Raw genomic sequence first — 12,034 nt, 5'->3', positions numbered from 1 at the left:
CTAGTGTTTCTTTGAAACGCCGCTATATAGATCAACTGAACACCACTCTTCAAAAAAGAAATCCCCTGTGGAGTGAATGGCTTGTCAATCACGCCAGTCCAAAATCTGCTGTAGATGTTTCATTGGCTTAAATGCTGCTGACTGTGAAGGCCATGGGAAATCATTCCCATCCTTTTCACACCCATCAAACCATTCACAGGAAGGTTATTTCATTAGCCTCTACATCATTTAGGCTCCAAATCAATAAGCCTGACTCAACTATATACTGAGTCATATTGTACGCTGTCCAGCCAGCTCTATATTTGCTCGTCCCACAGGAGAGAATGTGTCGGGTTGGTGTGGAGGAGACCTTGAGAGCATCGCTGGGCACCAACAGACTAATAGACCGCTCAACAACACATTGGTATTATCTGCGTTTACTTTGGTGAAACACTAACACATTCCCAATGATACCACAGTGCAAATCTTATTTGGGATTTTTGTAACACATCTTCTGTTACCTTGTAACTCTAGCTCAAGGACATTTTGCCAACATGTATAAAACCTGGGCTCCAGAATAACTTTTTTTTTATTTTTTTTTTACTTGGAGCACAGTGACTCCTAACTTTAAATTTTAGGGGTGCGAGCAGGGCTGGACTAGCACAAAATAATCGGCCCTGGCATTTTGACTTAGTCCCACCGGCCCGGCATGATTCCTGCCTAACATGTAGTTCTGCCACTGATGTTTATTGATGATGTTTCAGTTTGTGATCTATATTGCAACTGGATTACAGGACTAGTCCCTCTTAATTGTGGGCCAGTCTCTTAGGGTAAAATGTAGGAAAATAAGAATATAAAAATAAAAAAAAGAGGACGGCCCACCGGGCAGCTGCCCAAAATGCCAGATGGTCAGTCCAGCCCTGGGTGCAAGTGGAACATTTTGGGCCGTGTACTGTAAGTTGATGTGGAATATTTACTTAAAACACACACATTTTCACTTTATTACTGATCAAATTGACTGAAGTGTGCAGCACAATTTTCATAGCAAAAATACAATTAAAATCAAGAACAGTTTAAAAAAAATTATAGGAACAAAATGCCACCATTTAGGGGCAGTCTGGAGTCATAATAAGACTTTAGAGCAGTAGTAGCACCATATGAAGACAACCCAAACATTTTCTTTACAATATATTTCATGCACAAGTCCAAATAGCTTTCTGATTAATATTGTGTTTGTGGAATAAGAATTAAGCAGCAAAATCCACCCGTTTTTATTCTTCTCAGGGGGCAACCATATTGCCATTATTTGTTGACTAAAGATGACATCACTGTTAATCAAGGCTCCGGTAACGACCAATCACGGCTCCGCTGTTTTCTGAGTTTAGTCACGTTGTGCTTGCAAGCTGAGCCGTCATTGGTTATTACCTGAGCCTGGTTCTCCATGGCTTTCTCCAACATTCTAAAAACATACATTCTAGGTTTGTTGAAGACTTGAATTGCTCATAGGCAGGGTTGGGGAATTCACGTCCTGAAAGTAAAAACCCTGAAACAGTTTGGCATTAGCTATAGGTGCTTTCACTCAATAGGTGGAGACAACCTCGTTTAGTTAATTGGAAACACCAGTGGCTAAAGCCAATCTGTGACAGGGTTTTTACTTTCTGGACCTGGATTCCACAAGCCTGCTCATAGGTGTGACTGAGCATGAATGCTTGCTTGTGTGCCCTTGGAATATTCCACCATTCGCCCAAAGTCAGTTGCTGCAGGCCTCAGCCCCCCCCACACACACACACACACAGACACACACAACCCAAATGAGTTCAAGTAGGCTCTGTGCTTTCATACATGAGAAAAACGAAACACATCTGACTACATAGCTTCAAGAAAAGTTTTAAATGTTGCAATAAAAATGCAAATGGTTCAAATAGTACTGCTCTAACTGTTTTGATCAGAACTGAGCATGATTCATTGTGTCCCTAATGAATTGTCCTGTGGTAGTACTATTTCCACTCCAGACTGGGAGTAACTTCACACCATCCGCCCGCCCCCTCCTCCTCCTTCATTCCTCAGCGGACCAAACAAGACCCGCACTAAAACCTGAGGGGTTCTCCAACTCCACCGACTGTTCGGTAATTCCTTATAATTGCATAAATTAGATGTGATCTATTTGTTCCTCTTTTATTCCTAATAAACATAACAGTTGATTCCAGCCTTTCTGTCGGGAAGTTTGCTTGAAAGAAAACTTTTGCAAGTAAAGGAGTACACCAAAGTTGGGAGGAGGGGACATCTGCGGTTTAAAACGTGGTAAGTTCACGTTTTTGAGTAGTCCAAATCGATGCATTTGCGGTGTTTACGTTCTCGACTTCCGAGATATTTGTAAATCAGCTCACTTTTGCACAATGAGACCTCCGGCTTATTTTGTCGACTGAAATTCCAACCCCCAACTTTCATCCAAATGCTCGTGGCAGCATGTGACTAGTATTTAATGACCTCAAGCAAGCCGCTTTACGCACGCAAATTAACAATACAAATGTGGCAATTTATCTTCCCCTCACGTGCTTGTTACGATTTATCTACTCTTTTTTTTAAAGACGTGTCATGACTCATGACCTCATTTATTATTCTCACACGCTCGACAGTAGTAAGAACGAACTCATCCGTTGATATCGCGTTATTTTGCGAGAACGTGAACTCAACTCAGAACACGATTTAAACATCTGAGCGTTATTTTTGTTTTGGTTTATGGTTGACACTGGCACACTCTACAATTAAACACCCAATTGTGAATCCTGTTTTATTATAACCCGAGGTAATTTATTTGTAAGTGTTGCTCTTAGTCTTCCATTATATCCCTCTCCATCATTCAATTATTGGACCAGTGCCTATTTGAATAACTGTCTGGGTCACCCTGTGTTTGATTAAACTTGATGGACAGGCTTTTGTTGTTAATCCCACTTTCCACGGATGAAGTGTTCATTTCTCTCCACTCCAGGGTCGTGCTCACACCCTCACTGCAGTCATGCGTGAAGTGTTGAGGCGGGTTTGTGCCACAGAGGAAAGCCTTGGCTCTCCTTACACAAACTTTAATCTTTTACAGTGGACAACACTCACACATGCCAGAGCTTATGTTTTTAAAGCTTTGTGTTTTCATTTCTTATTTTGGGATTTCGCGACTGTGCACACTTCCCGCCTAGGGTCTTCTTAGGCCTTATGTCTTTTAAATTGTCAACCATCTGCACACAGCTGGCTGCGGAGCCGGTAAACAAAAGTATTTGTGTGAGCTTTAAAACAACAATACCCTGCTAGATAATGATGTCGATGAAACGCTGCCTGCGGGTTCCTGACAACAAACAGAACAGTCAAACCCTCTCACTGAATATCAAATGCAACTCAACACCGGTGATCTTGGACTGCAAAGGATTTGAGGAGCCTTAAATAGACCCCTCGCAGTCCAGTCGGGAGGTGTTGACTGCCAGAGGTGGGGAGTAACGCGCTACTTTTACTCCGGTACATTTTCTCAAGTATCCTTTGCAACATTTTAGTTTATTTTTTTTACTTTTACTTGAGTACCGGTAGCGTCATATGTTAACAGCCAAACAGTCTTCTTCTGGTTAAAACAAAACAACATGCTAAAATGATTGACTTATTAGTTGGTTTAGATTGAGATTTTGTTTTCTCACCACAACTGTCAGATTTTGTTTTTGTTGTTGGTTAGCACGGATCAATTGATTTAGAGTGTAAACTCAAATTTAGTTGACATTTGGGGCAAAAAAAATAGATTTGAATCATTCCTCATGTCATTTAGGTGTTTTTTTTCCTTCTATCTACACTTACAAGCCATGAATTTTTTTTACTATGGTCTGACAAAGAAGCAGTTTGCTGCTTTACCTCCTGAAGTTCAATTTATGCATCAAACACAAGATCACAACTCAAATCTTCTTTTGATCTTGATTAGTGTGCTCATCGTGTTTGCTTTCAGTTCTGTGCATCTTCTGTCCAAGGCTCTGTGCCTCTCTTGCTTGATCACAAAGTAAAAGCATGTGCAGCACAACTTTATTAAATACCTGCGGTGACCCCCCTCTGGCGCCGTATAAACGCTCTACGGTATTTGACTCCCTGTTAATAAGGCATGCTGCGCGCATCAATCCCCTCCTGGCATGTTGGCAGGATTGGCTTTTTTCTTACTAGCTTGTCTTCTTTTACGCTTCTAAAATATATGTACCGAAAAGTTATTTTTGATATTTATTTTGTAGGGGTGTGAATTGCCTAGTACCTTTCGATTCGTATCACGGTTCATAGGTCACGATTTGATTCGATACCGATTAATCCCGATACAAATCTATAAATTGCGATTTATTTTTGGGGATTTTTTACTCAAATATGAAAATGCTAATCAGTAAACTTGTACATGCACACTGTAAGATTTGTTTGAAAATGTATTTATTTATCTGAAAATTCAGGCTTATAACTGAGCCACTGCATTTAACAAACCGGTTGCAGTCTGCTTCATGTTTGAATAGCACTAAAATAAATTATTAAAACTTAATGTTCCATTAATATAACATTCTTCCATGCTTAATGTGTGAATCCTAACCCTAAGTAAGACGTTTTGTTGACTATTCCCATAAAAAATGCATGTTTAAAAACCGATTCGGCCGCATATTCGAGATTTGAGAATTGCACGCTGTAATATCGCGATATATTGCCGAATAAAAAAATTTCTAACACCCCTATTATTTTGTAAATGTAAAGTGCGTTACAAAGGAATTATTATTATTTCATACAATTTCAGGATCAACATAACCTTTACAGTTGAAATGAATAAAAAAAAAAAATGTGGATAGATGTCCATTTCTATGCCTTTCTGTTACTTTTTCAGTCTCTACCGTATCTCTGTTGAAATTATTTGATGAAACTCAGGTCTGGACTCAATCAACCATTCATGGATCAAAAACCTATTGTGATTTTTCTTGTTCAATATCTTGTCAGAGAACTGTAAGTTGTGAGAAAGTATACAGAAACGGTTAACAGTCAGACATGCGCATTCAAACGTTTAGAGGTCAAATGAAGTTCGATTTCATTAACAATTGTTTGTTCTCCACACCAGCTACAATGGATCTTTTGCTGTTTGTTGCATTTGTCTCCTGGTTGACTCCTGCTCTCGGTGAGGGTGATTTTTATTTTTTATTTTTTTTTGGTGCTGCCTCTGGTCTCTGAACGGTCACATAGCTTTTTGCTGCTCATTTACTTGGCAGACTTTCCTGTCATGTTCTGCTTGTTTGGAACGCAAAAACATTTTAAAATGATTTGCATTAGTTTGGCACCTAAATTTACATGCTAGGTTTCTTCACAGTTAGGAAAGAACCCTTTAACGGAATACTTGACCTAATCTCAGCAGTAAAAAGTTAATATTTTGTCCAGAATTAATTTAATAAATTCATTGTTTTTTTTTTATGTACAATAAATAAATACCTTTAAAAATAAAAATAAAAATTCCACTTGCTGTCGACCGAAGATGACATCACTTGTGCTGAGGAAATAGGTAACGACAAATCATGGCTCACCTGTTTTCTGGGTTCATGATTGGTCGTTAACCTGTTTCCTGAGCACAGGTCATTTTCAGTCGACAGCAAGTGGAAAAATTAGTTTTAAAATGTATTAATTGTTCATGGAAAAAAACGAAGTTATCACTCATGTCAATTTTTTTTTTATTTTTTACATTTTAATGTTTTTGTGATGAAACTTATGTTTTGAGGAAGAAAATGTAAAAAAAAAAAAACATAGACTTAAGTGTTTTTCACATTTCAGCGACAATGTGCTCTTAATACTTTCTACTCTTTAACTCTGATATTTGTCTATTTTTGTCTTCACATTTTCAGCTACAGACAGTGAAAAAGGTGCGTTTGAGTTCACAAAGGCAAAAGTCAAGTGCTGCATACTGATCAATGTCTGACGCTCAATTCATTCCCGTCTCTTCTCTTCAAGCAGACTATGACAGCGCTTTTGAATATGGTAAGTAAGCAAATCTTACAAACGTCTGAAAGGAAACATCTGCAAGGTCAGATTAAGGCGTCTCACACTTTCATTTCCTTCGGCTCATTCCCACAAGAACTGTGGATTTGCTTTTAGGTATTTGGGCCTTTGTCCACGCGATATCAGCACTGAGAGTCACCCCAGTTGAAAACCCCAGTCGAAAACAGTAATGAGTTATTGGGTTGAATATTGTAAGCCAGCAGATGTATTATTCTCCACTCCACTGGTTTGAATGGAAATTTGTGTTATTTCGTACCTTTTGACATATCGTATTTATATCCGTACTCCACCATAAAACTACTGAGCATGTGCATTCATATTTTTCTAATAATACATTTTGAACAGTGGTTTTTTATTGCTGTGTTTATAACAAGATATGTCATCAAAGATCAAGTCAGTACCATAAAATAAGCACTGATGTGGTTGTGGGTTTTGTTATGTTCCTCGCTCTCATAGACACCATGTCACTAGTGTTGTCCGCTTGAAGAATTAAATATCTCTCCCCAAATAGACTCCTCCATTTTTTTAACCCCCTTGGGAAATAACGATCTAGTTCCTGTAATTATCTCGTTTAAACACAGACATTAAAGAATTAACTGCTGAGCTCATTTGAACTTTGTTGCCAACCAAAGCAGCAGCCACTACCAAATGTAAAGCTCGTGCTCAGATTAATTAAATTGTGGAGTCTTATCGCATGTTGTAGTCAAAGATCATCCGTGTTTATCTTCCACCGTACTAAGCGATTTTTGTCCTGACCAGTCGGACTTGGTTCATGCCCTTTCTCTGCATATCTATCTATCTATCTATCTATCTATCTATCTATCTATCTATCTATCTATCTCTTTTTCTTTCTCTATCTCTATCTCTTTTTCTTTCTCTTTCTCTTTCTCTATCTTTCTCTTTTCTTTATCCATCTCTCTCTCTTCCTCTTTCTCTTTCTCTCTCTTTCTCTCTATCGCTCTCTACGTATCTATTTATCCATCTGTCTTTTTCTTTCTCTCTTTGTCTCTCTCTCTCTCTCTCTCTCTATCGCTCGCTCTATATCAATCTCTCTCTTTCTCTTTTTCTCTTTGTATTTCTCTTTCTCTCTTTGTATTTCTCTTTCTCTCTTTGTCTTTCTCTCTCTCTATCGCTCTCTCTATCTCTCTCTTTCCTTCCTTGTCTTTCTCTCTTTGTCTTTCTCTCTTTCTATCTCTCTTCCTCTTTTTCTTTCTCTTCCTCTTTCTTTCTCTTCCTCTCTCTTTCTCTCTATCACTCTCTCTCTATCTTTATCTCTTTATCTATCTCTCTTTTTCTCTTTCTCTCTTTCTCTCTTTGTCTTTGTTTTTCTCTCTCTCGCTATCGCTGTCTATCGCTCGCTCGCTCTCTATGTATCTCTTTATCTCTCTTTTTCTCTTTTTCTCTCTCTCTCTCTCTCTATCGCTCTCGCTATCTACAGTATCTCTATCTATCTATCTCTCTATCTCTTTATCTTTCTCTCTTTCTCTCTTTGTCTTTCCCTCTATCTATCTCTCTTTCTATCTCTATCTCTCTTTCCCTCTTTCTCTCTTTTTCTTTTTCTCTTTCTCTCTCTCTTTCTTAAAACTAACTATCTGGATGCTGGAGGTATGTTTTCTGTTGAGATGGCAGCTCAATTTGGCGGTCTCCCAGCAGAGGGTGGGGGAGTACAATTTTGCATTTTTTCCATCTGACGACTTTGACTGACACATTTAATTAAGTGTGTGTCCATAATCTAGCAATCTGTATCCCCGCAATTTAATATTTTGAACATTTCAGACTACGAATCTCTGAGGATCGGTGGCCTGGTTTTCGCCGTCGTGCTGTTCCTCCTGGGCATCGCCCTCATCGTCAGTGAGTATTTACAACATGTTCGCACACTCATATCATGAAGGTGGGGTGGTCCAATATCAGCGCTCACATGCCGCGTCTCATACTGGTCGGTCCTTATCACCAGACTCCGCTTTGCTCAAATGTTCCTCCCACTTGGCAACACATTAAATATATTCACCAAAACAACCCATAAGCAACACGCAAGAACGAACACAGCCTGTGGACAGCGTTCTTGGATAACGAGCAGCACTTATCTGAAGTAGAGATTTCACAAAAATATTTTGAGGTTTGTCAAAGGTCCTTTTCTCCGTCTGAGATGGGGTACGCCCTCAGCTGGTCAACAGTCAGTTGCTACCACCTGTCTGTTTAGCCAGGGCTTTGTCGCCATTTTGTATCCTCGTAGGGCATTTCACAATAACACAAAAGGCAAATAGATTATTCAGCAAATAGGTGATTTATACATGTATATATTATATATATATATATATATATATATATATATATATATATATATATATTTATTTATTTCATATTTATTTATTTATTTATTTATTTATTTCATATTTATATTTGTATGCTTTCATATTTGCAAAGTTTCTCGTTTTGGCAAATTTATTAATTTCAGAAAGTGACTCAATATGCAAAACTGTGACAAAATGAGACATTTTGTTACTGCTGAAATCTAATTAGCATGCAGTAAATATTTTTTAGTCACACTTGTTTTTATTATTCATGGTTTATGCAGTTGAGCAGGGGAAAGTTTTCTCAGTTAATCCCAATGAGGTCGGCATTGGAGAAACGTCATAAAAAACAGGCAGAAAAACTGACAAATCATAAAGACAGTGCATAAAAAGAGAACATAAAAGAGAGCAGTGCTGTGCAAGTTTACTGTTTGGCTCCAAAAAAAAAAAAAACGAGAGCACTGAAAGACTTGCTGCCAGTAAAAGACACCGCTGGCGCCTCCCAGTGGGGGAATAAAGACAAATAAAGGATTAGCGCTATCTTTCAAGATGCTTTACCCTGACAACTTGTAGGTCACAAGCCCACTTTGGGATTTCCCACATCAACCTTTCTATCTAGTGCAGCGACAAGAATGAAGTCATGTTGTCCACTGACTAGAAGTGAGAGTGCATCCTGGAAGGTAAAAAGAACATTGGCTTATTAGAATAAAATACTGTCTATGTCTGGTTTCACACTATCCAGATGTTTTTTTACAATTTCTGTTCTTGGCACACAAAAAATAATAAGAAAGATTTTTATGAAGAAAAGAAAAGGCTTCTATTTATTGGTATCTTGTCCTCCACCAATTGTTTTCTTCTTCTTCTACATTTCCATATAGAACAGGAACAGAAACAAGATTTAAAAAAATAAATTAAAATAAATTATCGCGCTCAACAGGCTATTCCACGAGTACAGACTCTATTCTTTCTTTTCAGCATATTCATTCTAAGCCATGTAATTATTTTTAAGAGGGTAAATGTCGCTTTCTCAGAATTAACTAAATGGATTTATAGTGTTTTGGAAAAGACCTCTGATCTTGGTTCTTACCTTTCAATTATTATTTTTTGTTTCCCATGATGAGATATGCCATTGCATAGATTTAACTAATCACAACAACCAAATGTAAGAATGTCACAGCTACCTTTTTATAATTTTTTTTAATGTTTTCACCCCCTCCCGAACAGGTAGGAAATGTATGTGTAAAAAGAGTGACAAGTCAAGGTGAGTAAATAAATAGAAGCTTAACATGCTTAAATTGCATGTTTTGCAGCACAAATATTTTAACTATTCATTAATTGTGCCCAGGTCACGAAATCCAGACGTCGAATCAATTGTTCCAAGGGGTAAATATATTTATGCTGTTTTTTTTTTTTTTTTTGTTTTCATAATGTGTTGTCACCATCAACAAAGTAATCAAACTTTTTTTCCCCCCAGCATAATTCCAAAGCCAAATTCAGTTGGTACGTACCTCTAAAACAGAGCTGGGAAAACACACATACACACACTCAAGTTCCATGTTTGATTTTTAAAATTGACAGATGGGTTTGGTCATTTCAGAAAAAATAAATAACTATAGTTTGGATGTAATACTTGACTGTATAGCCTATATAAAATATGTCAAATTGTTTACAATATTTATTTAATTGATTAAATAATTCATTTTTTACATACAACTAATTATTTTATGTTTAACCAATTATTTAATGAAATAGATACAGAATTGTTAGAAGTTTGTGTAAAATTATATACCATAAATCCGTTAAAATGATTACCATTTTTAAAGTAGTTTATAGTTGTCAAATCAGGTAATTGAAAAACGCTAAATGTATATTTAATTGCTTTGTTTGACCTTTTTACTATATTATTTACAATTAATCCTCTAATCAATTTTTTAAAGAGGTAAATACATAATCAACCAATATCAACTGTACAAGAAATCTACTCTTGTCATATTGTTGAAAACTTATTTGTGATTTTAATGACACTCATTTTAGGCTGGCTCTTACGCTCTTAGCTTAATTTAGCTAACTTGGGCACATTTACATTGTAAAATGTTGATTAATGTGCATCGTCTCTTTCAAATAAATACATTCAATCAATCAATAATAGTTTTAAGAATAAAATAGCTATTTTTTTAAACTGAGTAATTAATTTTTTTTTAATTAAGAAAATCAAATTATTCTTTTTATTTGACTATTTTTTGGTTGTATAGTATCCTGATCATATTATATAGTAAAATAAAGCAATTAATTATTTAATGAGCTACATTAATTAAATAAAGAAAAAGGTACATTACTGATCATGTAAATGCTAAAGAACTGAATATATATGTGGCCACTGGGCCCTACTTTGCACGCTGCTGCTCTTAACCTCATCACATGATTCAACTTGCTGTATACAGTAAATTCATTTTCTAAATCTCCTCTCCCTGCAGTTACCAAGTACTACTACCAGATGCCAGCAGATGATCTAATCGGCTGAAGACATTCATTTGATTAATAAAGACTTCGATTTTAAAACATCTCTCATTTTCATTCATTTTTTTTCTTTCTTTCTTGCTAACTATTTAAATTATCTTTATGCAACAGTGCAATCCAAATGTGCATAGTTAGGGACATTGACATTGATGCAAGCAACATTGCGTCATAAAATATATGGTTTTAAAAGCTTCCTGTAGTTTATATTTCATGTTCGCCACAATATTGTGGAGGGTCTGGCCATGTGTTGTGGGGCAGCAGATAGCCCACTGCTGCACTCTTGTGCTGCCGTTGCATTTGGCTCGGCTGCCAGCAGTGAATGTGAATGATTTATGTGGTGCAAAGAAGCCATCAACAAGACGGTTGTCTGCAAAATTGCATCTCATTTCATCCACCTCTGCGGCAATTCCTGCTAAAAAGGGATTTCCTGCAAATTTGTGCATCTGTGAGGGCAAAAGCTGTACATGTCGTATTTATTACATCACAGGAAAAGGCTGCACTGCATCGCTGCCAATGCACACTCAGCAGAACCTCATCTCAAGCAACAGCTTTATGAAAAATTAGCACTTGTGTAACGGCGTGTGTCCACACAAACTACACTCTATGGCTAATGTGTTGTAGTATTACGCAATAGCTTCATACAGTATTAAAGCCTCAGCATTTATTTGATATCCTTGATATACTAGTCCACACTTCTTGTCCTCACTAGTAAGACAATTCTGCACTCTAGTAGAATGACTTCATCAAGTAGCACCAAAATGCCAATGTTTTGTCCTACTAGTGTGCAAAAAGTAGCTTCTACTAGTATGCTGAATTGTCAAATAAGGACAAGGAGCATACTAGTACTTGATATACAAGTACACTCTTTGTCCTCACAAGTAGGACACTTTTGGCATACTCATAGTCAGACAACTACTTATACTGTATTTTTAGAAAAGCTGTCAAACGATGACATTTATTTATCAGATTAATCACGATTAATCGCCTAACAAAAAAGGCTTTTTTATCCCAAAAAAATTCCCGCCAAATTTGAAGAGCACCGGTTATGCGATGACATCTATTATGAGGACGTCTTCAACATTTTTTGATCCACTGCACACGCTCATCCTCCTCTTTTTCTAACCAGTTAATTACTTGCATAATTTAACATGGGGGGGAAAAAATGACCCCGACATCTTAACATGAACAAATATTCTAAATATGATACGCAAACATTC

The 12,034-nt window shown here is 37.0% G+C and overlaps 1 protein-coding gene across 4 annotated transcripts; it reads left to right on the top strand.

The window, feature by feature from the left end:
* The first annotated feature begins 1,956 nt into the window (after positions 1 to 1,956).
* On the top strand, positions 1,957 to 10,861 carry LOC144058514 (phospholemman-like). 4 transcript variants are annotated; one of them, XM_077577017.1, is made up of 10 exons: positions 1,957 to 2,105; positions 2,177 to 2,280; positions 5,084 to 5,140; positions 5,856 to 5,873; positions 5,965 to 5,988; positions 7,786 to 7,860; positions 9,525 to 9,561; positions 9,646 to 9,683; positions 9,775 to 9,800; positions 10,775 to 10,861. In XM_077577017.1, the coding sequence occupies exons 3-9, from the start codon at positions 5,089 to 5,091 to the stop codon at positions 9,777 to 9,779; spliced, it is 249 nt and encodes an 82-aa protein (XP_077433143.1). In that variant the 5' UTR covers positions 1,957 to 2,105; positions 2,177 to 2,280; positions 5,084 to 5,088; the 3' UTR covers positions 9,780 to 9,800; positions 10,775 to 10,861. The 4 variants fall into 4 exon arrangements, with proteins under 4 accessions (XP_077433143.1, XP_077433144.1, XP_077433142.1 ...); XM_077577018.1 differs by having other exon boundaries at positions 1,985 to 2,105; positions 2,187 to 2,280; XM_077577016.1 differs by having other exon boundaries at positions 2,030 to 2,280.
* The last annotated feature ends 1,173 nt before the right edge of the window (positions 10,862 to 12,034 follow it).

This window comes from Vanacampus margaritifer, chromosome 9 (genome assembly GCF_051991255.1).
Source record: "Vanacampus margaritifer isolate UIUO_Vmar chromosome 9, RoL_Vmar_1.0, whole genome shotgun sequence".
Classification (NCBI taxonomy): domain Eukaryota; kingdom Metazoa; phylum Chordata; class Actinopteri; order Syngnathiformes; family Syngnathidae; genus Vanacampus; species Vanacampus margaritifer.
The sequence above is the reverse complement of the archived record's forward strand: the minus strand, read 5'-3'. Positions and strand labels throughout refer to the sequence as shown.